Here is a 26,631-nt window from a genome sequence, read left to right as displayed (position 1 = left end):
TATATATATATATATATATATATATATATATATATATATATATATATATATATATATATATATATAGCCATTTTTATTCCTAACGATTTTTTCAATCAATGTAATGTAATTCAAAACATATGACTGCAGACCTCAGTTTATAAACATCTGCGATGTTTTCGTATTTTTCAGGGATAACTCCATAACTCTATATCTTTAACAATTAAACTATGTAAAAAGTTCACGGACACAGTTGGTGCTCTGCAGTTACTGGCCATCAACACGTACCATTTTGGGTTTCTACCTAAAATATTAATGAAAGATCAAACATTCTCTGAAGATCCATCTTTTCCCAATAACTTTAGCTTGTAGATGTGTGTTTCATGATTCACACGGTCAAAGTCTGCTCCACAAAATCTAGACCTATCAGTGCGCTCCTGGGCCCTTATCGAGAGCACTTTGTGAGACTTCAGATATTGACAAGAGAGAATCACTAGTACCAAGGCACACCGTTAGATAAAATGAATCTAGGTAAAAAAAAGTCACTGGAAAAAAAGTCACACCAATCTTTCCTAAATAGTAACCCCCAAGGGTTTTAACATGTAGCCTATGTATCCACCTATGCGGCGTGTTTATGACCGTAAAAACATAGACTGTAAATATCATAAAGGTAATGACCCCCAAGAAATATTGTGAACTTTTCCCTGCGACTTTGTTACCGGCCAGCATTAATTAATGTGACTGTTTTTCTTGTGACTTTTTTTCCCTAGACGAAATTGTGACTTTTTGTGACATTTTTTCCTGTGACTTTTTTACCGGCCACCAGATAAAACAGGGGTGTATGAAATAGGCCTATATTAAATTAAGTTGGTCTGTGCTCTGAGAAGATTGAAGACGAACTTTGTACCTGGCGTAATGCTGTAATGTTTCCCTTCTCCCCAAAAAGGATGAATATTAGGTCCAACTGACTCAAGGAAAATGGTACTAATCATTGGAGCTATGAAATCACTTTTTTTTTTTTTTTTTTTCAACATGATCGAAAAGAACCCGTTTAGGTCTAAGACACCGTAACTATAAATTCTAATAGAATTAACACACAAAAAAAGTGACACCACATTTGTCCGAAATTAGCAACTCATAGTTAAACCACTGTTTATAAGAACTTGAAAACACAGGAGCGCCGGAAATGATCACCAATATCTGGTCTGATCTGCTACCGGACGCCTGAAAGAGCGAAACAATAAGAAAATCTTCGTTCATCTTTTGCACCCGGGTTCTCTGTTGCTGTTTATGGTACGGACAGGCAGAACCAGTAGTAGCTGGTCGTTGTACCTATCACCTCGTAGAAAATGGACTAGACTCATGTATCAGTTTTTGCCTTAAATTATAATATCTGTTGTTCTCTTGTTCATTATACGAGTATGAAACTAGGTTAATATGATTTGAGGGTTATTTCAGCGGCGTAGATAACTAATCGTGGGGTTAAATAGTAACTGAATAAGAGGTTTAACGAAAAAGATAAGGTACAAAAAAAAAAAAAAGATATTCGCGTTGTGCGAAGAGAACTTGACAACAAAATTTTAATGTCTTCTTCAATATGTCAGACGCATTATGGAATCAATATCGTAATAATAATAATTGTACAAGCACACCGCACATACACTAGCATTCACACAAACACATACACAAACATGCATTGCAAAAATACCAAATGTGTTTAGAAAATCATTATCAGAGAAGAGAAGAATCGTAGCACACCCAAGGTCAAGCAAAAATACCTCAGGGCGACCACTGATTCCCACAATATCTCGACTGCGTACTACATATCTTTTCCCTTTTATTTTGTCGTTGATTAGCCATGTTGGCTTCAAAGTCATCGCTATTTTCATTCTGCTGTAAAGTACTGATCGAATCGAAGTCAGGTGACTGCAGATAGTCCAGAAGATGGGCAAGAGTTCTACGTGTCATATGGTAGGCCAACAAAGATTTTGTAGTCTGAGAATTTGAAAATAAAATTAGAAAGTGGCAACCACTCGTTGTACTCTGAGTCGCTTGGACTCGGCTGGCGGACAGCATAGCATCAACAACACTGCATTAGGTGAACGCTCTAAGTGAAATGTAAGTGAACGCTTCATCTACACAGTTTAATTGCTAAGTGCATAGAGGTATTCCCACATTTAGAAGCGAAATATACTTCGAATAACTAAAGGTATGATATAGTTATTTTTGTCTACGTAGATTTACTGGGAAATACGAAATACCATAGGTGTTTATCCAAAATTGGCGGTTAGTTGCAGAGGAAGGTAAGCAACAAAATTAAAGTGGAGGAAAAAAGCGGTTTAGGTTTGGCAATATTCAACACGCGATAACTTTTGAATGAAAAGAGCTAGGAAGCCGGGGTTGGTCTTAAAAATTAGCTCCTCTCTTGTGCTTTATGTACAAAAAAATCCAATTTTTTTAATATATTCGCATTTTGAATATTGCCAAAAATAACTGCTTTTTTCTCTTTTTTAAATGCATTTATTAGGTTAAAAAAACACTTTAATTGATGTTCATTTCCAAACAAAAGTGTTTTATACGAATTGTGTGTATCTAGTACACAAATTTTTCAGCATTTTTGCATGTTTTTTTTTTTTTACAGCTTAAAATCACTTTAAATTTTAGTTATATTCTAAAATGTACAATTATACATTCATTTCGAACGCTATTATGCAATTGTGTGCATTATATATATATATATATATATATATATATATATATATATATATATATATATATATATATATATATATATGCCGCTGCAAAAATGGTTGCTACAGAAAAATCGATATAACATAAAATTATCGTTTTAAAGTTTAGAGCTTTATTTTCCCACCTAGTGTTATCATAAACAATTTTAGTACTATTTTGCACACAATGACGAGCAAAACAATAATGATACAAGCGGCCACGAATGCGCCCAAAGAGCCTATGCTAAGGTCAATGACATTGAGAACCGATCCGCACCTTTTTCAAGTAACTTCGGCCGTCAGACCCTGAGATAAAAAAAAAAAAATTAATCTTTGTCCACTAGCAAAGACGCTCCGTTCAGCCGGCTACCCAGATGGTGCCTGCAGTTATTCAGACTGCTGAATGTGACTGAAAAACAACATGTCTGATTCAGACATCTTGTGCGTCGTGAAACGGACGCTCTGCGTCGCTTCCCAGCTGTAACTATAGGCCTAACCAACTGTCGCCTCATGTCGATTTCGTACTATGTTTGTTAAGCAATGTTATTCGTTTTAAACAAACAACCAACAGCAGGTGAACATTCTCTGGTATTTTTTACTTAAACAAAGGTGATACAATTCTTTGGTATTAATTTTTTTACCGATTAAATAACAATACTATTCAATGGTAACAAGGTTATTATTGATAAACACTGCACGATATACCTTGCAATAACCTGTTTAAAATTATATTCCAGCTGAATTAAAGAAGGTTTAAATAAAATGAGGTACGAGAGGAATAAAAAGGGTAATATACAGTATATGTATATATTGATACGTGTATGTGTATGTGTTTGTGAGTGTGAATGTTTGTCACAAATAACCTGATGTTTTTTTTTCTATTCACAAACGTAAAGCGTTTCGGCATCTACTGTACATTGACAGACGTTTTGTTAAGAAAAGTCAGTTGCCACACAAATGTATACACACAGACACACACATATGTATGTCTATATATATGTGTGTATGTGTATATAGTGAAAGTAGACATGTTTTGGAAATCTCAGTCTCAGCAGGAAAAGAAGAGCTCGGGTTAAGAACCGCCACATTTTATTTGCGACTCGTTTCGTCGCTTCTTCATAACAACATATTGGAGCCTAAAAGAGACATTACTGTATTTTAATAGTCAAAAGATTATAGTAATAACTGATGCAGCCTTTAAAATGATTTCCAGTAGCATATAAATTGCTTCGTGGGTAAAGCACAAGTTGAAGGGTTTACGTTGTAAATGAATTATTGAATAAGTTATATCAAAAGCAAGGGACGAGCTGATTTCTCAAGCATAAGATGTGCTTCTCTAAGAAATATTTCTGTCAACTCTGTGATTCTCAGTAATGATTCTTCGTTAAAAAAAAACAAAAACACTGAGCTTTTCTAATCTACCTGTATTACATTGCTCTATATGCTGTAAAATTGGTGATCTGGTTGGTATGGCCAGCAAGCAACCAGTACGAGGGGAGAAGAAATACCATAATGTTCTGAAGATCTTGGACTGGCCAATGTAGGTGGCGCCACAAGCGTCACACTTGTAAATACAGGTGATACCATACAAAAGGTCTGAGGGCAGTTTATCCTTATGGTTTAAAAACGCTTGAATAGTACGATTCTTGATAAATGTTAACTTGGGGTTGGTGTGAGGAAAGCTATATTTTTTTAGTCCTCTCGTAACGTATTTAGAACGGGGACACCTACATACGACAGTTTAAAATACATAGTCAGTTTATCAACCATTGATACATCTATTTTGCTGCTTATACTACGAGTTTTATTTAGGAACTTTTTTTATTTCTTTATATATTATGTTATTAGGATAAGCATTATTTTTTTAAATAGTTTAAAAGAAATTTTATTTCTGAGTCAAATGACTGCCAGGAACTGCAGAGAGAATATGCTTTATGCATTAATGTCTTTATGTTATTTATTATGAAATTAAAGAATGCAACACTTTGGAAATTCGTCCCAAGACCGGTAAAAGTGGACTTTTTGAAAATGCTAAAATTTAAAGAGTGACTTCCTGTTTGGTAATGCTTACATCTAAAAAGTTAAGAATATTATTTTCATTCAAGTTCCACGGTAAGCAGAATGCAAGGGTGTATACTATTTAAGTAATTATGGAGTTAGGTTAAGCTTAGTTTAACCAGACTACTGAGCTGATTAACAGCTCTCCTAGGGCTGGCCCGAAGGATTTGATTTATTTTACGTGGCTAAGAACCAATTGGTTATCTAGCAACGGGACCTACAGTTTATTGTGGAATCCGAACCACATTATACCGAGAAATGAATTTCTGTCACCAGAAATAAATTCCTCTAATTCTTCATTGGCCGGCCGGAGACTCGAACTCGGGTCTAGCAGAGTGCTAGCCGAGAACTCTACCGATTCGTCCAACGAGGAACGAAGTAATTATGGAACTGCTCTACGTGACTTAGATGCGTGAAAACCAAAAATGTGTGTCAACATACCTGTGATAAATGATTGGTTTAAGCCCTAGGGGGCAATCAACAAGCCATCTTTTTTCATGAAAACACGGAAATATGTTGGCGTATGTAAATCTCTCAGTATCAGTAGCAATTGTTACATGCTTTAACCTTAAAATAAATAAATAACATAAAGACATTAATACATAGAGCATTGGCAGTCATTTGACTCAGAAATAAAATTTCGTTTAAACTATTTTTCAAAAATAATGACTATCCTAATAACATAATGTATAAAGAAATAAAAAAAAGTTCCTAAATAAATCTCTCAGTATAAGTAGCAAAATAGATATACCAAGGGTTGATAAACCGATTATATCTTTTAAACTGTCATATATAAGTGACCCCGTTCTAAATGCGTTACAAGAATAAAAATATAGCTTTCCCCACATTAACCCCAAGTTATCATTTACCAGCAACCGTACTATTCAAGCTTTGTTGAACCATAAGGATAAACTACCTTCAGACCCCTTGTCTGCCATCACCTATGTTTGCATGTGTGACGTCTGTGTCACCACCTACATTGGCCAGTCAAAGAGGTCAGTCCGGACAAGATCTTCAGAACATTAAGACATTTCCCCCTCCTCGTACTGGTTGCTTGCTTGCTGGCCATACCAACCAGTTCACCGATTTTACAGCACATAGAGCAATGTAATACAGGTAGAAGATTTAGAAAATTTTAGTGTTCTTGGTACTTTTCATGAAGAATCGTTATTGAGATTCTCCGAGTTCATAGAGATGTTTCTTAGAAAACCAGATCTTAAACTTGATAATTCATCTTATCCCTTGCTTTTGATATGACTTATTCAATAATTCATTTTTAATTAATACTGTTCAGTTTCCGTTTTACCCACGAAGCAGTTTATATGCTATTGGAAATCATTTTAAAGATTTTATCAATTGTCTCTTACTGTCACCTTTACTCAGCTTTGTCAGCCAATAATGATTGTATAATGTTTTAACTATTAATATATATATATATATATATATATATATATATATATATATATATATATATATAATATATATATATATATTTATTAAGGTTAGTAAAATAGGCTCATAGGCTGGCGCTGAATAGGCCGACAGCCATTGGAGAAGTTCCGTTTTAAGACATGGCCAGTGTGCAGTTATAGGCCCACTGTTTAACACCCCCTGGTTATATATATATATATATATATATATATATATATATATATATATATATATATATATATATATATATATATATATATATATATAATCTTCAATTCCCAAACAAGATTTATCGTTGTCAAAATGGATAAGATGCTATGGTGGAGTCGATTATCTTGATGCAGCCACTCAATTTATCTCTGGGTGGTAAATGACCGATCAAACATCGTGATAGATGTCCTATTATTAGGTAGAATAATCACGTGTCATAAGAGTAATATAAATATATGTATGTGTATTTATATACATATATATACATTTATATTACCCTTGTGATACGTTATTATTCTACCTAATAGAACATCCAATCGATGTTTAATAGGTCTCTAAAGTCAAGTCCATCATACATCTTATCTCTTATGGCAGCGATAAATCTTGTTTGCCAATTGAAGATTATTATTATTTTCATTGGCGAAGCTGTGGGCGGGGGCGGGTGGGGGGGGGTGAGGGGGACGGCTCCCTCCCATTGGCAGGAGCGAACAGACCAATTGGATAGATATGGCATAGATTTATCCCCTTTGACAAACATCCTAAGTTTACAGAAACGATTTCAAAAACTGTGTAGGATTTTTAAGGAAATATGACAAAAGGCGGGTCACGTGACTGGCGATAATTTGTTTAACATGCGGACTGTATCAGTGACCCTTTGTTTGCGGTCATATGCCTTGGCGGAGGTTGGCCGTCACTAAATATCGTTTTATATTTATTACAATTACAGATGCATACGCAGTTCAGTTTGAACTTAAATAGAAAGATAGATAGATAATTTTAATGATATGGAACGTGAATAATGTATAAATATATATATATATATCTATATATAGATCTCTAGATAGATAGATAGATGTTTAACTGATAGTCTGATAATCTCTCTCTCTCTCTCTCTCTCTCTCTCTCTCTCTCTATATATATATATATATATATATATATATATATATATATATATATATATTTATTTATATATATTTATTTATATATATATACATGTATGTATATGTATCATGTCTATATATGTATGTGTTGCGTTTGTTCGTGTTTCATATTTCTTACCCTGGATAGAACCTTAACGTCTATATTAGATGAAAGTTGAAAACGAACTGCTCATGCATGGAAAATGAAAACTATAATAGTATCCCAACATATATACGTTTTATAGTGAAATCTATAAAACTGGAATTAAACTTTGTAATTGCAGTTTTTGTAGTTGTCTATATATCTCCACATATTTATTGTTTATTTTTTTTTCTTATAGTTCTCTATATCTCAACACATTTCTAGGTTTATATATGTTCCTTTTCTTTCTTCCAGAGAACGTCTGCAATGATAACCCTCCTGCATAATCCCTGGATGAGGCCTGGAAGGACCTGGAAGAATGCCAGGTTAGGAATTTTATCATAAATAATTAAGGAAATTCTCAATAACATTTAGTATTATATAGTATGACATTCTTCAAGACTTACATGCTCTTATAACTTTGACATTTTTTTAAAATTTTAATAAAACTAAAATAAGGTGACATTTAGTAAAATCTAGAATTTGAAAGTAATTTTCTTGCTTATTTCTATGGTTTGGAAAATGAAAATAATTTTCTTTCATATTTTCCCATAATAAATCAAGTCCAGTAGCTTCAGATGAAAGTGTTCCCTGAACTTGCCCACATGAGATCATATTCTTGAACATTTCCTTGTTTGGAAAACGTAAATAATCAGTTTTATTCTATATTTTCCTAATGTAAGAACTCAGCTCAGTCCTGTAATTTCAGTCGAAGTTAAGTTCGTAAACTTTGTGGAAACACTGCTTGCAGTTTTTCATATTTCCTCTTTTGACAAGTTTAAAATATTTCCCATTCGGTTTTTACTGGAAGATTGTTCGGGCTTCGTCAGCAGAACCTTTCACCATAAATTCATTCGTTAAATGTCATGACCCGTCTGGAAAATATGGAGATGTTATTCCTAGTTATATTTTATATTAGCTGATATCTCCTTAATGTTATTTATCCCTCGGGAAAAATTGACACATCATTTTTGGTTGTATTTTATATTATCTGATATTATATACCGATTAGCCCTCTGGAAAAATATACACGTTATACTTAGTTGTATTTCACATTATCTGACAACTCCCAAATGCCGTTATCAGATATTATATCCTAAATGTTACTTATCCCTCTGGAAAAACTGACACATTATTCTTAGTTTTATTGTAGGAGAAAATATCAGCTAATATAAAACAAAACTAATAGTAATGTCTCCCTGTTTTCCAGAGGGGGAATGACATATAATGACGTCAAGACCGCAATAAATTCATGGTGAAAGTCTCTTCACTTCTTAAAAAAGATAAAAATTAATAAATAGATAAAAATGTATTAAAATGCAAGGAGAATAGTCTTAGGGTAGTAATGCATTGCATCTTCGCTTGAACTTTTGAATATACATTATTCTTAGTTTTTTAGTTTTCTTTAAAAGAAAACTATTGAGATGGCTATTTATCTGTTCGTCCGCACTTGTCCTGTCCGCCGTCAGATCTTAAAAACTACTGAGGCGAGAGGGCTGCAAATTGGTATGTTGATCATCCACCCTCCAGTCATCAAACATACCAAATTGCAGCCCTCTAACCTCAGCAGTTTTTATTTTATTCAAGATTAAAGTTAGGCATGAGCGTGCGTCTGGCACTGCTATAAGTGCCAGCAACACAGACCATCACCGGGCTGTGGCTGAACGTTTCATGGACAGCGGCCGAGAGTTTCATGAGCCGTGGCTGAGAGTTTCATACAGCATTATACACTGTACAGAAAACTCGATTGCGCCGAAGAAACTTAGGCGCATTTTTTTACTTGTTTTATGTCATCTGACTCATAATCCTAAATCCTTTGCTCAGGATTCTGTTTCGGGACCTGCCCCGGTGTCTGAGTTCGAGAGAAAGCGGTTCCCATGGCAACGTCGTGAAGTCTCCTTTCTCTGAAGTTCCCCAGCCTTCGGGGAATCTTGTCCGGACAGTTTTCGAACATTTCCAAAGATATGGATCTCAAACAGCGATAGTAAGGTTTCTTATTATTATTATTATTATTATTATTATTATTATTATTATTATTATTATTATTATTATTATTATTATTATTATTATTAGGTTGGATCTCAAACTGCCATTTTAATTATTATTATTATTATTATTATTATTATTATTATAAGGTATGGATCTCAAACTGCCAGGTTTTTATTAGTTTTATTATTATTATTATTATTATTATTATTATTATTATTATAGGTATGGATCTCAAACTGCCATTTAAGTTTTTATTATTATTATTATTATTATTATTATTATTATTATTATTATTATTATTATTATTATTATTATTATTATAAGGTATGGATCTCAAACTGCCATTTTAAGTTTTATTATTATTATTATTATTATTATTATTATTATTATTATTATTAGGTATGGATCTCAAACTGCCATTGTAAGGTTTCTTATTATTATTATTATTATTATTATTATTATTATTATTATTATTATTATTATTATTATTATTATTAATAGGAAACCTTGTTCAAACAGTTATCGAACATTTACAAAGATATAGATCTCAAACTGCCATTGTAAGTTTTACTATTATTATTATTATTATTATTATTATTATTATTATTATTATTATTATTATTATTATTAGAGGTAGAAGTGGCAGTCCTATTTGCAATAGTAGTATCATTAACAATGTGTACCTAAAGCAGAGAGCACTTATTCATTTGCTAACTTCAAACTAACAAAAACAATTCTCATATTCGGTAAAAGGGAAAGAGAAGTGAAACGGGGTCGATAAAAACACACAAACGAAACGTGAATAGAGATGTAAGAAGCAAAACAAATTGGAGCATTAGACAGTGGATAAAAATCAGATGAAAATCCTTAGCTTCAACAGAAAGTTGAATGAGTTTTCGTGATGAGTTTTTAAATGAGTTTTCATGATGAGTTTTCAAATGCGTAAATGAGTTTTCAGGATGAGTTGTTAAATGAGTTTTCATGATGAGTTTTTAAATGAGTGAATGGGTTTTCATGATGAGTTTTTAAATTATTTTTCATGATGAGTTTTTAAATTATTTTTCATGGTGAGTTTTTAAATGAGTTTTCATGATGAGTTTAAATGAGTTTTCATGATGAGTTTTTATAATGAGTTTTTATGTTTTTATAGTGAGATTTTATATTTAGTTCCTACAATGAGTTTTTAAATGAGTTTCTATAATGTGCGTGTTAATACTGATTACGGATTTATAGTTGAACTCTTCATTAAAATACAATCTCTATATAACTTTATCTCTAATACTTATATATAAAGGCATTGAAGATATAAAATATGATTTAGATTTATGAAATTCAGAGCTGGAGACAGTGAAAAAGAGGGAGTAAGAGTGGCTGGACAGCAAAATGTAAATCTGCACGAATCCATTTACTTCATCTCCTTTATTTCCTAGAAGATCTCTTTATTTTGCTGTCCAGCCACTCTTACTCCCTCTTTTTCACTGTCTTCAGCTCTGAATTTCATAAATCTAAGTCATATTTTATATCTAATCTGTAGTGCCACATCGTCGTAAAATTCATTTAAAAGCTCATTATAAAAACTCATCATAAAAACTCATTATAGAACTCATTTAAAAACTCGTCATGAAAAGTCATTACAGAAATCATTTTTAAAATCAAAAACTCATTTGAAAACTCATTATAAAAATCATAAAAACTTTTTAAAACTCATTATAAAAACTCATTGAACACTCATAAAAACTCAGTGTAAAAACTCATAACTCATTTGATAACTCATTTAAAAACTTCATTCAAAAACTCACCATTAAAACTCAGTCATGACAAAATCTGACGTTATACATCACGATTCCTTTGCAATTCCAGGAAGATGCTGTGACTGGAAATAGCTACACTTACAACCACTCATCATGAAAACTCGTTTAAACACCCACTCATCATGAACACTCGTTTAAAACTGATTTAAAAACTCATTCAAAAAAATCACTTCAAAAATCCTTTAGAAACTCATTATTAAAGCTTACTTAAACAGTCATTATAAATACTGTCATAAAAAATCATAAAAACTCATTTTAAACCCATTATAAAAACTTGTTTAAAAGCTCACTGTAAAAGCGCATTAAAAACTCATTTAAAAAATCATAAAAACTCTATAAAAATTCGTTTAAAACCGTTATAAATCCTCATTTAAAAACTCGTTAGAAACTCCCTTAAAAACTCATAACTCATTTAAAACTCATCATAAAACTCATTTAAACCAATATAAAAAAAAAACTCGCTTAAAAACACATTGTAAAAACTTGTAACTTTTTCAGAAACTCATTCAAAAACTCACCATAAAAATTAATTTCCCAAACTCAATATAAAAGCACATTTAAGAACTCACTGGAAAACCTCACTATAAAACACATTTAAAAACTCACCTAAAACTCATTATGAAAAACCCATTACTCATTTAAAAACTCACCAGGAAACCTCATTCCTCTGGACGAAATCAGACTTTCCATCACGACTTCTTCTTTGCCATTCCAGGAATGTGCCGTGACTGGAAAAAGCTACACTTACGACCACTTGCTGGAAACAGTCTCCAGGTGGGCAGGATTCCTGACGAGACTGGGCATAAGCAAAGGTGATGTTATTGCCGTTTACATGCCCAACTGCCCAGAGTACCCTGTTGTACTGTTCGGGTCCATAAGTGTAGGTGTAGTGGTCACAACTGTCAGTAATCATTACACATCAGGTAAGACAAATATGTTTGTATATATATATATATATATATATATATATATATATATATATATATATATATATATATATATATATATATATATATATATATATATATATATATATATATATATATATATATATAAGCACATATTAGTATATGCATACACATATACAAACATACACTCAGACACGTATATACATACATAAATACACTCACACACAATATTATATATATATATATATATATATATATATATATATGTGTATTCATGTATGTATATACATGTATATGCGTGTTATATATGTGTATGCATATATAAAGAGTATGTGTATATATTAAAGTGTGTTTACTTTTTACCATTAGTCACTTTGAAGTGTGTTTACTTTTTTACCATTAGTTACTTTGAAATAATAATAATAATAATAATAATAATAATCTTACCATTCCAGAAGAACTGGACAGGCAGTTGAACGACAGCAAAGCCAAACTCCTGGTTTCGGCTCCATCTCTGGACTCCAAAGTCATGAGCTCCCTTGAACGCCAGAAGAGCCCTCTGCCAGTCGTCATGAACGGCCCTTCCAGGATTCCAGGAGCTCTGGACCTCCTGAAGATACTGGAAGACCCCAAGACTCCCAGTGCTGATGTGGTCGAAGTAAGTTGAACCTTGCTTTAAGAAATGGTCTTGTATTATTATTATTATTATTATTATTATTATTATTATTATTATTATTATTTATCTTATTATTATTATTATTATTATTATTATGGAGGCAACGATGTTAGTCAGTAACTGGCCGATACTGTTGGTTGTTTTTTGCATTAATTGCACTTGTTTATTGAATTGATTGCACTGATTTCACTTATTGCATTGATTGCACTTGTTTATTGAATTGATTGCACTTGGTTATTGCACTTATTTCACTTAGGTATTTCATTCATTTCGCTTGCTTATTCATTGCAGTTGTTTATTGCACTGACTGCACGTGGTTATTGTTTTGATTGCACTAGTTTATTGTAATGTTGAGTGTTGTTTCTCCTTCCCAATGTTGTTAATTGCACGGTTTATCGCACGATTTTTATTATGCATTGATTTCTGGTTGTGTATTGCATTGATTGCACTCGCCCAGCACCTCAGCATTTAGCAATTATTCAGCTACCAAGACTCAGCCATTGGGTTTGTAGAGTGCAGGGGTCCACATCAGCTCCCTTATCCCTTTAAAAGATGACCAGCCCACTGTGTTTCTTTGGGCAAGAGGGCTGCATTATTCTTGACAAGGTTTTTGAAAGAAAACAGAAGCTTTATATTTATGATGAAATTGCCCTTTGGAAGCTTATGGAGGGGTCCAGGTTCTGTACCATCGATCGATGTTCGTTAGATTACGGTTTGGGTGTCCAAACTTTCGTGTATATTATTATTATTATTATTATTATTATTATTATTATTATTATTATTATTATTATTATTATTATTATTATTATTATTATTCAAAAGATGAACTTGCTGATATGGAACTAGCCCACCACAGGGGCCACTGACTTGAAATTCAAGCTTCCAAAGAATATGGTGCTCATTAGGAAGTAAGAGGAATTAAACGGAAATTCAGAAGAGATCTCACTTATTAAAAAAAATTAATGAATAAATTCATAAAGATCAATTACCCATACCATCCAAATCAGCCAACGGAAATTACTGAAGTTTTTCATTAATGTAAAATTCTCTGGTAAAGATGCTGAGAAAAAAGCAATGATGCTTATCGGCATTAATTTATTTATTAGATATTTTACGAAAAAAAATCATCTCTACTTGTATAAATACTTCTTAAAGACCTTGGGTCATAAAACTATGTAGTCTGTTCTTATATCTAACATTATATGTATTGAAGATTTTTAATATAGCTAACAATATATTGACGATTTTTAATATAGCTAAAATTTATGGAAGATTTTCAATATAGCTAACAATATATTGAAGATTTTTAATATAGCTAACAATATATTGAAGATTTTTAATGCTGAGAGCTAACAATATATTGAAGATTTTCAATATACGAAAAAACAATATATTAAAGACTTTTTTAATATAGCTATCAAATATATTGAAGATTTTTCTTATAGCTAACAGTATATTGGAGATTTTTAATATAGTTAACAATATATTGAAGATTTTTAATATAGCTAAAATATATTGAAGATTTTCAATATAGCTAACAATATATTGAAGATTTTCAATATAGCTAACAATATATTGAAGATTTTTAATATAGCTAACAATATATTGAAGATTTTTAATATAGATAACAATATATTGAAGATTTTTAATATAACTATCAATATATTGAAGATTTTCGATATAGCTAACAATATATTGAAGAATTTTAATATAGCTAACAATATATTGAAGATTCTCAATATAGCTAACAATATATTGAAGATTTTTAATACAGGTAACAATATAATAATCTAGCTAACAGTATATTGAAGATGAGGCCGCGTTCATTAAGATCAAATGACAAATTCTCTTCATCACATTAGAAATTCATTTTTTTAAGTATGAAAGATATTGAGGTTGGACAGCTAAATGCAGCGGTGTAATTCTCGCTTTTTGGAATGTGCCAAAGAATTAAAGCAACACTCCATTAAAATAAAAAGAAATTTGGAAATCGTAAAGACGTCCGTTTCTTCACTCACCTTAGGTTCGGCTAAACTAGATCTGTATTAAAGACGGCATTATTCAGAAATTAAATAAATTACCCATTTGAATAAGAATGTCTCACATATACTGTAGATATATGAAATGAATAATTGACGTATGCAGAAACATGTAATATTCAGTCCGCCGAGAAGAAATCAAAGAAATGATGGGGGAATGATTGACAGCCAAAGCCTATTGGTTTAATTTACATTTGAAGCGGCGGAGGCAGGCATTGTAGAAACTGCGCATGCGCATATGGGGCCGAAAGCTTCCTTGTATGGTATGACCTTTGAACACTGGTCGTGATCGTAAACCTACAACGAAAGAGAGAGAGGTCAACTGGCTTTAGTGAATATCCATCCCATACATCTCATAGTTCCCGTGCATGCATTAATAAGCATAAGAAAGGAATTCATAAATATGGGAGTAAGAATTGCACAATGAATGTTGGGAAACTCGTTAATGATTTTTTGCAAGGCAGCAAAAATAATGATAGGTAAGGAAAGTGAAATATAGAGTTAACTGTTGATGCAGCCATATTTTGTAGTAAAACTCGTATGAAGGAGGGTCTTCTATTATATAATAATAATAATAATAATAATAATAATAATAATAATAATAATAATAATAATAATAATAATAATAGTATTATTATTATTATTATTATTATTATTATTATTATTATTATTAAAAAGGAAAAAACTAAAAACATAAAATAACAAATACTTAGTTCAGGTCTTGTATTCGATATCTATGATCGTAGTTCATGAACAGTTTCAGTAATTGCTCAGTCTATGAACAGTTTCAGCCAACATCATGTAAAGCAAATGCTCAGTCCACGTCATGTATGATCGTCTTATGTTCAGTCCACGTCATGTAGCTTATGTACAGTTCAGCAAATGCTCAGTCGTCATGCCATGCTTATGTACAGTTTATGCTGTGATCGTAGCTTAGTCCACGTCATGTACAGTTTCAGCAAATGCTCAGCCCACATCATGTATTGTGATCGCAGTCTATTTCAGCAAATGCTCAGTCCACGTCATGTATTGTGATCGTAGCTTATGTACAGTTTCAGCAAATGCTCAGTCCACGTCATGTATTGTGATCGTAGCTTATGTACAGTTTCAGCAAATGCTCGGTCCACGCCATGTATTGTGATCGTAGCCTATGTACAGTTTCAGCAAATGCTCAGTCCACGTCATGTATTGTGATTGTAGCTCATGTACAGTTTCAGCAAATGCTCAGTCCACTTCATGTATTGTGATCGTACAGTTTCAGCAAAGCAGTCCACGCCATGTGTATCAGTTTCAGCAAATGCTCAGTCCACATCATGTATTGTGAGCATAGCCTATGTACAGTTTCAGCCAATGCTCGGTTCGTAGCATATGTACAGTTTCAGCAAAGGCTCAGTCCACGTCATGTATTGTAATCGTATTTTAATTCATGTCAGTCCACACATTTCTATGTCGTTTCTTCTAAACTGAATATGCTCAGTCCATCCATAGCCTATGTACAGTTTCAGCCAATCCAGGTATCAAACAAGGACTTGGCCCTCATGCCCTACTCGAGCGGAACCACGGGAAACCCCAAGGGCGTGGCAATATCACACGGTGCCCTTTCGATGAACATTCGGATGTTCACCCATCCATCTTTGTTTTGCACTCCCATGGCAACTGGTAGGTTCTTCGCTCTTAAAGAATGTATGTACTTTATGTTCTCAGTAGTCTTATAACCTTTAAAATAACTTGGTTTATGTGGCATTCAATTTTGTCTATTGCAGACGGTTGAGTTTCAGACGGTCATGGACCGGAGTTCAACAGTAATAAAGAGTTAGAGAAATTTATTTCTGGTGATGAAAAGTAAGCAGGAGTGATTGGAGCCAGTAATTAAGCCTAGAGAGCTGTTTCAGCTCAAAAAAATTATTATTATTATTATTATTATTATTAAAAATTATTATTATATTTTTATTATTATTATTATTATTGTTATTGCTGCTCTTGAAGTTGTTGATGTTGCGCCAGGTAGGCAAAGGATTTGTAAAATAGCCATTTAACCTTTTACACTGTTACGTAATGTATTGATATATTCCTCCGTCGTAGGAATGCACTGACAAAGGAACGAATAGTCGATCAAACAGCCTGTAATTTTTGTAATGTGTGAGAAAACTATTGTTATCCTGTAATGAAAAATAACGCCAAGTAAATAACCAACTACCCAGCTGTATTGCATTGGGCACCCTACCTACAGTTTCTTTTTTTTTTTTAGCTGATAGTAAATATCTACAGACGATATCCTGTGGTCTGATGCTGCTCATCACCCACCAGAGATTACAGTTCAGATACAGCGGCCAGTCAGAAGCACAGTATATGTTTTAGTGATATCGGCTGTCGATATTTAACGTCAGATCAAAGTGAAAGCAGATTGTAATGCCCAAATGGAAAAGTAAAAGAGTTGAACTTCATCCCATAGGAAGCCACAGAATGCCCTTTTAAGGATAGATTGACTTGCAGAGCTAGGAAAAGACATCTTACTTTTAACAGCAGAGTACAAACAGTCGGTAAAACCATGCAATCTTAGAATCACTTATATCCAGTGTAACTTCAGAAAGCTGTATGTTTGATGGATTTCACAATGCCACCTGCAGTCTTGGAATCACTGACATCCAGTTTAACATCAGAAAGCTGTAGTTTTAACGGATTTCACAATGCCACCTGCAATCTTAGAATCGCTGATATCCATTGTGACCTCAGAAATCTGCTGGTTTAACGGATTTCACAGTGCCACCTGCAATCTTAGAATCACTGATATCCAGTTTAACTTCAGAGATCTGACGCTTTAACGGATTTCACAGTGCCACTTGCAATCTTAGAATCAGTAAAATCCAGCGTAACTTCAGAGAGCTGCAGGTTTAATGGATTTCACAATACCGCCTGCAGTCGTAGAATCACTGAAATCCAATGTAACTTCAGAGAGCTGCAGTTTTAATGGATTTCACAATGCCGCCTGCAATCTTAGACTCACTGATATCCAGTGTAACTTCTGAGAGCTGCAGGTTTAATGGATTTCACAATGCCGCCTGCAGTCTTAGAATCACTGATATCCAGTGTAACTTCAGAAATCTACGCTTTAACGGATTTCACAGTGCCACCTGAATAACGGACAATAAACTATCATTTTCTTCCCAAAGCTGTAGAATTGTTGGATTTCACGATGCCACCTAAAAGGAAGCTCCAATAAACTTTAATTTTCTTCTTCAACAGAGAAATACCGAAGCAAGTATCTGTGCGTCCTTCCATTTTACCACATCTACGGGATGTTGGTGAACTGCGTCATAGGCCTCCATGCAGGGGCAAAGCTTGTCACTGTACCTGCCTTCGAACCAAATTTGTACATCAGCACGCTCAAGAAGCATGAGGTAGGTGTACTGACATGTCAAAGATGCTTCGTTGATGATGTGCTCCATCTTTCTGTCATGCAAGTTGAGGTTAGGTTAGTAAAGGTGAGATTAGCTAGTCTGATCCCCCATAGAATGCAGTGACTCATCTTATTCTTTCTGTCATGTAAGTTTGAAGTTAGGTTGGTAAAGGTGAGATTAGCTAGTCTGTCCCCCATAGAATGCAGTGACTCATCTTACTCTTTCTGTTAAGTAAGTTGAAGATAGGTTAGCAAAGGTGAGATTAGCTTGCCTGTCCCCATAAAATGCAGCGACTCATCTTATTCTTTCTGTCATGTAAGTTTGAAGTTAGGTTGGTAAAGGTGAGATTAGCTAGTCTGTCCCCCATAGAATGCAGTGACTCATTTTACTCTTTCTGTTAAGTAAGTCGAAGATGAGTTAGTAAAGGTGAGATTAGCTTGCCTGTCCCCCATAAAATGCAGTGACTCATCTTATTCTTTCTGTCATGTAAGTTGAAGTTAGGTTGGTAAAGGTGAGATTAGCTAGTCTGTCCCCCATAGAATGCAGTGACTCGTCTTATTCTTTCTGTTAAGTAAGTTGAAGATAGGTTAGTAAAGGTGAGATTAGCTAGTCTGTCCCCCATAAAATTCAGTGACCCACCTTAACCATTCTTGTTGTATTGCCCTGGGTCTACTGGAAGGAAGGTCGCTGCTAATAATCATGTTTCTTCTATATGCGCAGTTCGACATGATCCACTTGGTGCCTCCCCTCCTCAATTTTTTGGTCAAGTCTCCCGAAGTCACGAGAGATGTCTTGTCCTCGGTGAAATCGATGCTTGTGGGCGCCGCCCCAGTTTCGCCCACCGAAGCAAAGGCCTTCAAAGCCAAGTTCTCAGAAGATATCTTTGTCCAGGAGGGTAAGTCAGTGAGAGAAGTTGCAGTCATTCAAGACAGTTCTTTTTCTTATATTGCAGTATACGCTTCTAAACTATATCCTAATTGCTTTTTTTATATATATATATATATATATATATATATATATATATATATATATATATATATATATATATATATATATATATATATATATATTTAAATATCTTTTTCTGCTGAATGGTATGCATATATAGTTATCATTTTTGCAACTGTTTCAGTACAGTTTTGTTTCCATCACAAGGACACTTGATTCAGTGATGGCTTCTTCAGCGATTTTGCCATTTTAGATAGTCCCATGACTAAAAACACTAAAATAAAAACAATTTCTTGTGTTGTCAAGAACTGGAGTGTCACCTAAGGATTGAAATTTCACTTTCAAAGGTTATGGAATGACCGAGATGCTGATCACGAACTTGACTCCCGTCGGGAAGGAAAGGTTAGGCACCAGTGGCCAACTTCTGCCAAATATTTCGGCCAAGATCATCAACACAAGCACTGGAGAAGTCCTTCCCCCAAGTCACACTGGGGAAGTGTGTTTCAAAACTCCCGGGGTAAAGAATTGTTTCCTATATCATTCATTTGGAAACGCCCTGATTAAAGAATAGTTTACTACATATTCACTTGAAAATACCGTGGGTAAAGAATTGTATCTTATGTCATTCACTTGAAAACTATTTGGGTAAAGAATTGTATCCTTTATCATTCACTGGAAAACTCTTTGGGTAAAGAATTGTATCCTTTATCATTCACTGGAAAACTCTTTGGGTAAAGAATTGTATCCTATTATCATTCACTTGAAAACTCTGGGTAAAGAATTGTATCCCATGTCATTCACTTGAAAACTCTTTGGTTAAAGAACTGTATCCTTTTTCATTCACTTGAAAACTCGTTAGGTGAAGAATTGTATCCTATGTCGTTCACTTGAAAACTCTTTGGGTAAAGAAGTGTATCCTATTTCATTCACTTGAAAACTCGTTAGGTGAAGAATTGTATCCTATGTCATTCACTTGAAAACTCTTTAGGTAAATAATTGTATCCTATATCATTCACTTGAAAACTCTGTGTAAAGAATTGTATCATATGTCATTTACTTGAAAACTCTTTGGGTAAAGAGCTGTATCCTATGTCATTCAAAACTCTTTGGGTAAAGAAGTGCTTCCTATATGCTAACTTAAAATCACCTGGGGCAAAGAATTGTTCCTTAAATCCTTCATTTGAAATCTGGGGTAAAGAATTTTTCCTAAATCATTCACTTGAAAATGCCTTGGGTAAAGAATTCTTACCTATATATTTACTTGAAAAAACTGGGGTAAAGAATTGTTTCCTATAAAATTCACTTAAAAACACTTAGGGTAAAGAATTGTTTCGCAAATCCTTCATTTGAAGTTTCCTGAGGCAAAGAATTGTATCCTATATTCATTTGAAATCTCCTAAGGTAAAGAATTGTTTTGTAAGTCCTTTCATTTGAAATCTCGTTGTGTGTTAATATTGGAAGAGAAAACTAGTGTAGGGAAAATTGAGAAGACCCGATATAAAATCAGTTCGAATGATGCAGGACATGTTTAAGAAAGGTGTGCTTCCTTGTAATAATAATAATAATAATGATAACAGGCAGTAAACCCTCTTTGAAGCATGTGGTGTAGAAGGTGATAACTGCATCAGCAGCATTGAGTATGTATGGAGGATGAACTCCCGATTTCAGTATCCTGTTCTTGATAAACTGTGTTCATTGGAAATAAACCATCCAAATTTGCAACCTGCTTTCCTCTCCATGTATGACCAATATCAGCATGTTACTGACAGAATGCAGTAACCCAGAAAAATCAATTACAGGTAGTCTCTGGTCATTGGCGATCCAGTTTTACGGCGCTTGTCTAGTGACGACGATAACTAGATTTTCCGCACCGAAAGCGCCGATCTCCAGTTATCGGCACCGATACCCCCTTATCGGTGGCGCTGATCCCCGGTTGTCGGCGCCGATAACCGGATAGCAGTGCCGATAACCAGGGATCGGCTCTATTATCGCCGATTTTCAGTTATCGGCGATTTTCAGTTCCCTAACTAGAGAAAACTCAATACAAACTGAATGCCGCTGATGCAGCCATCACCTTCAAGAACACGATAATAATAATAATATTAATAATGAATTACCGTTTTCCACAGATGATGACTGGGTACTTCCAAAACAAAGCGGCCACTTCTTCCACAGTCGACGAAGAAGGCTGGTTACACACAGGCGATGTCGGCTTCTTTGATGAGGAAGGGTTTATGAAGATTGTTGATCGGACTAAGGAGCTTATCAAGGTCAAAGGACTTCAGGTGAGCGGCATTGCTGTGTAGGGTTGTAGGATTTTTGCCCTGTAATTGGCCTGTTATATATAAGACAAAGATGTTAAGATATAAGCAATGTTGAGTAAAATCCACTGTTTATTACTAAATCATGTGCATCTCCTGTGATTTTTTTAGTGACATATATATGTGTGTGTGTGTGTGTGCGTGTATGTATATATATACAGTATATATATATGTATGTATATGTATACATACAAATATTTCAAAAAATCATGTGTGTGTGTGATTTGTATATATATATATATATATAATCTGTGTGTGTTACTGTATATATAATATATATATCAGTCATATATATATATATATAGCTAGTACTAAATATAAATATTTAGGGATATATATATATAGTATATGACTACTGTTTATGTATGTATGTATGTATGTATGTATGTATGTATGTATGTATAGAAACAATGTTCAAAATAAATATCATATATAGATATATCGTGATTTATATATATATATATATATATATATATATATATATATATATATATATATATATATATATATATATATATATATATATGTATATATATATATATATATATATATTGTGTGTGTATAATACCTCATGTGATAATTGACAAGCATGCCTTCATGAAATCTAATTACTCTGGTCCATTCGCCTTATTACATAATATTACTCAAATATAAGCCCCCTCCCCCCATCGCATTCTCATTTTGAAACAAGTTCGACAACAAATATTGGCTTGGAGACACTTCGAAACAACAGTTGTGCCAACTCATCAGCGTTCCCGTTTTCTGTCGACCAAAAGCTAGCGCAATACTGCTCGCGCCTTCACCACTACTAACACTATTCTACATTGTACCATCGCCTGGTTGGTTTCTCATTCATAAATCAGGTGTCTCCGTCGGAGATAGAGGACGTACTCCGTCGGCATCCGAAGGTCCTCGATGTAGGAGTTGTAGGAGTGCCCCATGAACGTCTGGGAGAAGCCCCGAGGGCTTACGTCATCACGAAAGAAGGTGTTTCCGGCGACGATATTCACAGGTCAGTTACTTTGGAAAATTTTTCATTTCTGTAAGAATTATTTTGAACAATGTGATTTTGATTGCTTACTACCTTTGAAAGCTGTAGGTAGCCTAAATGTCCCGAAATGTCCAGGTCAACACAGAGATTAATGACTTGTGTAGCTAGTGTGCTGTTATAATTTATAATTGTCACCGTCTGTGTCCTTTTCTGAATCTGCACAACTATGGACGTTCTGAAAACTACTAGGCAGAATCGTCAGTCAGTTCGGAAATTTTTTTATTTCTTTAAGAATTGTCTTTAAGAATTGTCATAAATAAAAATAAATAAATAAATTGAACAATGAAAATAAATAAATAAATAAATAAAAAAATAAAAATAAATAAATAAATGAAAATAAATAAAAATTACTATTTACCGCTTTTGAAAGCTGTAGGTTGCCTAAATGTCCCGAAATGTCCATTTCAACGCAGAGATTAACGACTTTTGCAGCTAATGTGCTGTTATAATTTATAATTGTCACCTTCTGTGTCCTTTTCTGAATCTGCACAAGCATGGACGTTCTGAGAACTACTAGGCAGGATCGTTGTCATTTTGTTGCGTAAAGGAAACACCTACTCATCAGAAATTGACAGTAATGACAGTAACCTCTTTCCTGGTGCCAACAGATTCTTAGAAGACAGACTGGCTCCTCACAAAAAGCTGACGGGAGGAGTGACCTTCGTGAAAGCTTTGCCAAAATCGGCCAGTGGAAAACTGCTGAGAAGGGAACTCAAGAACATGGCACAATAACATCTTTATCTCCTTCCAAGCTGGATTACGTACTGTGTACGTAAATATGCGCACTGTACGTAAATGCGCATGTTTTTACGGGGTTTGGATGGGGAATCGTTCACTGCGGATCATTGTGGTTTGTGATTAGTGATTGATTTTATACGCGCGCATGCGTGCCAGTGGCCCACGTGCATTTAACGGTGTATGTTTGAAAGACAATATTGTGCTTAGTCAAATAAATAAATGGATAAATATATATATATATATATATATATATATATATATATATATATATATATATATATATATATATTATATATAAAATATATATATTATATATATACGCATATAATCTCGGCTTAAGTTCGACTCGAGAATGAGCTACGCCGTCAAGCTCCACATATGCAGAGAAAGTAACTTTTCAACCCTATCGATTTATATGCGCGCGCGCGCGTGCATGGGTGCGTGTGTTGATATGCTTATTCTTACGACTAGTTCGAACTGGTTTCTTCATGAACCAAAGTCTACCACGTTATCGACATTCAGAATGTAACAATGTACGACAAAAAAAAAAAAAAAAAAAACTGCTACTTTGACTTCATATCTACGCGTCACCTCAGAGGTGCTGGTACTAAACACGACCGAAGCTCAGTGGGACGCCGTGTTTAGTACTAGCCCCTCGGGAATCAATGATATCGTTTATTAATATAAAATTTGTCGACTACACAAATAGAAATGGGTGTATATAATATTTTGATCCCCGAGAGGCTAGTACTGAACACGGCGTCCCATTGAGCTTCCGCTAGTACTAGCACCACGAAGGTGACGCGTAAATAACTAGCCAAAGTAGCACTAAAAAAAACCTCATTTATAATGAAAAATAAGGTATTACTTCAAGAGTAACGCCATAAATATTGGAGTAACTGAACCAGTGACACTCTCTCTCTCTCTCTCTCTCTCTCTCTCTCTCTCTCTCTCTCTCTCTCTCTCTCTCTCTCTCTCTCTATATATTTCGTGAAACCCTGTGGTATATAGAGCGATAAGCCAATGTAGCGATAGTGATGGGTTTGTCAGTATAAAAATACATACTGATAAAATTACACTGATTTTATATGATTGCTTCAAAATGTCTATTCTGTTTCAGTTATTTCTTAAGCCTTAGATGTAATGAACCAGTGTTCCTCGATAATGGGGAAGAATAATAAAACTCTTAAACAGAGCTTGCGTATTATTATTATTATTATTATTATTATTATTATTATTATTATTATTATTATTATTATTATTATTATTATTATTAACACAACTTTGATGGTGAGCCAAGATTTATAATCTTTACATTCCTGTCTTTAAAAGAGTAGTCTGCTTTTCAAATATTGGTATCTGAATTTGGTAGCTCTATTCATAAATGCAGTAATGGGGATGGCATTGATTTTTAAGCACCTAGAAATTATATATGTATATATATATATATATATATATATATATATGTGTGTGTATATATATGTATATATATCACATATGTATATGTATGTATGTATGTATATATATATATATATATATATATATATATATATATATATATATATATATATATATATGTATGTATATATATATATATATATATATATATATATATATATATATATATATATATATATTTATATATTTTATATATATATATAGTGTGTGTTTATATATTTACACATAAATGTAAGCCACAGCTATAATATCGATGTATAGAATATATGATTTAGTACATCGATGATGAATCTGGGAAGTTTCAAATACCCAACTATATAAAAGAACAAGATGGCCAGCAGAAACTTTGGCACATCTAGTTAGAAATTTGTTTATATCACCAACGTTTCGGAAACACAATTTTCATCATCAGGGCTAAAAGTGCAGAAAATTGAAATCCATAATGAAGTCCACTTTGAGTTTTTAGTTTTCTGAAAAGAAAACTGTTGTGCTGGCTTTGTCTTTCCGACCGCACTTTCCCTGTCTGCACTTTTTCTGTGGGCACTTGTCTGTCTGCCCTCAGATCTTAAAAACTACTGAGCCTAGAGGGCTGCAAATTGATACGTTGATCATCCACCCTCCAATCATCAAACATGCCAAATTGCAGCCCTCTAGCCTCAATAATTTTTATTTTATTTAAGATTCAAGTTAGCCATAATCGTGCTTCTGGCAGCGATATAGGACAGGCCACCACCAGGCCGTGGTTAAAGTTTCATGGACCGCAGCTCATACAGCATTATACCGAGACCCCTGAAAAATAGATCTGTTTTCAGTGGCCTTGATTATACACTGTACAGAAAACTCAATTGTGCCTAAGAAACTTCAGCACATTTTTCACTTCTTTCTTCTTTTTACTATTCCGTTTTTTTAGTAAAAGGTAGTGTTGAAATGCTTGATAATATCGTGTCTAATTACCTTTCATTTTGCGTTAAACTTTAAGCTTATTGATGTATAGTCAATACTTTTTAAAAGAACACTTTACTGTTATATTCCATTTTTTTCTCATTCCTGTTGTATGGATTTTTATTTTCTGTTTTTAACCCTGATCATGGGAGCTGTGTTCCCGAAACGTTGGTGATGGAAATAAATTAATAACTAGATATACTAAAGTTTCTGCTAGCCATCTTGTTCTTATTAAATATTCGACTATCTAGAAGTGACACTGCTATTTGTTACCTTACACACACATATATATATATATATATATATATATATATATATATATATATATATATATATATACATATATATATATATATATATATATATATATATATATATATATATATATATATATGTATATATATATATATATATGGTGGCAGTTTTGTCCAGTCGTTTGCATCACACTGAAGCCTCATTAGATTGGAACAATATATATATACATATATATATATATATATATATATATATATATATATATATATATATATATATATAGTTTATATTTGCTGTTTGCCATAATGAGGGGCAAATCACAAGAAAAGATCAAGCAATGACCTACCGAACAGTGGATTGACCGTTTATATAGAAACCTTTCAATTATTATTATTATTATTATTATTATTATTATTATTATTATTATTATTATTATATTTCAGTTGATGAAACCTGTTCCCATGGAGCAAGCACACAGAGGCCACTGACTTGAAATTCAAGCTTCCAAAGAATGTTGGTTTCAACCTCCCACAGCAGACCCCACACTGCAGCAGTAACTGAACATGATACAGAGCCAGTGATCTGTCATCGCCCTGGGGGAGACATGAATCCGCGACATCTGAGTGGC

The 26,631-nt window shown here is 33.4% G+C and overlaps 1 protein-coding gene across 4 annotated transcripts; it reads left to right on the top strand.

Moving 5' to 3' along the window:
* Positions 1-1,908: 1,908 nt before the first annotated feature.
* LOC136834933 (probable 4-coumarate--CoA ligase 3) lies at positions 1,909-24,543 on the top strand. 4 transcript variants are annotated; one of them, XM_067097777.1, is made up of 12 exons: positions 1,909-1,950; positions 7,725-7,795; positions 9,294-9,453; positions 11,985-12,192; positions 12,636-12,835; positions 16,407-16,551; positions 18,136-18,290; positions 19,011-19,185; positions 19,586-19,755; positions 21,368-21,523; positions 22,423-22,571; positions 23,219-24,543. In XM_067097777.1, exons 1-12 carry the CDS (start codon positions 1,924-1,926, stop codon positions 23,340-23,342), a joined length of 1,740 nt encoding a protein of 579 aa, XP_066953878.1. In that variant the 5' UTR covers positions 1,909-1,923; the 3' UTR covers positions 23,343-24,543. The 4 variants fall into 4 exon arrangements, with proteins under 4 accessions (XP_066953878.1, XP_066953877.1, XP_066953880.1 ...); XM_067097776.1 differs by having other exon boundaries at positions 12,633-12,835; XM_067097779.1 differs by lacking the exon at positions 1,909-1,950 and adding an exon at positions 1,979-2,097 and having other exon boundaries at positions 12,633-12,835.
* The last annotated feature ends 2,088 nt before the right edge of the window (positions 24,544-26,631 follow it).

Source organism: Macrobrachium rosenbergii, chromosome 54, assembly GCF_040412425.1.
Source record: "Macrobrachium rosenbergii isolate ZJJX-2024 chromosome 54, ASM4041242v1, whole genome shotgun sequence".
NCBI lineage: Eukaryota > Metazoa > Arthropoda > Malacostraca > Decapoda > Palaemonidae > Macrobrachium > Macrobrachium rosenbergii.
Note: the sequence above shows the minus strand (reverse complement) of the source record. Positions and strands in the feature narration are given on the sequence as shown.

Bases quoted from the DNA above. Each gene is read 5' to 3' on its own strand.
- LOC136834933 (XM_067097776.1), top strand. From the start codon at position 1,924: ATGGGCAAGAGTTCTACGTGTCATATG. The intron at 9,454-11,984 runs GTAAGGTTTCTT...TTGCCATTCCAG, and splicing joins ATGGATCTCAAACAGCGATA to GAATGTGCCGTGACTGGAAA. The intron at 19,756-21,367 runs GTAAAGAATTGT...CGTTTTCCACAG, and splicing joins TGTGTTTCAAAACTCCCGGG to ATGATGACTGGGTACTTCCA.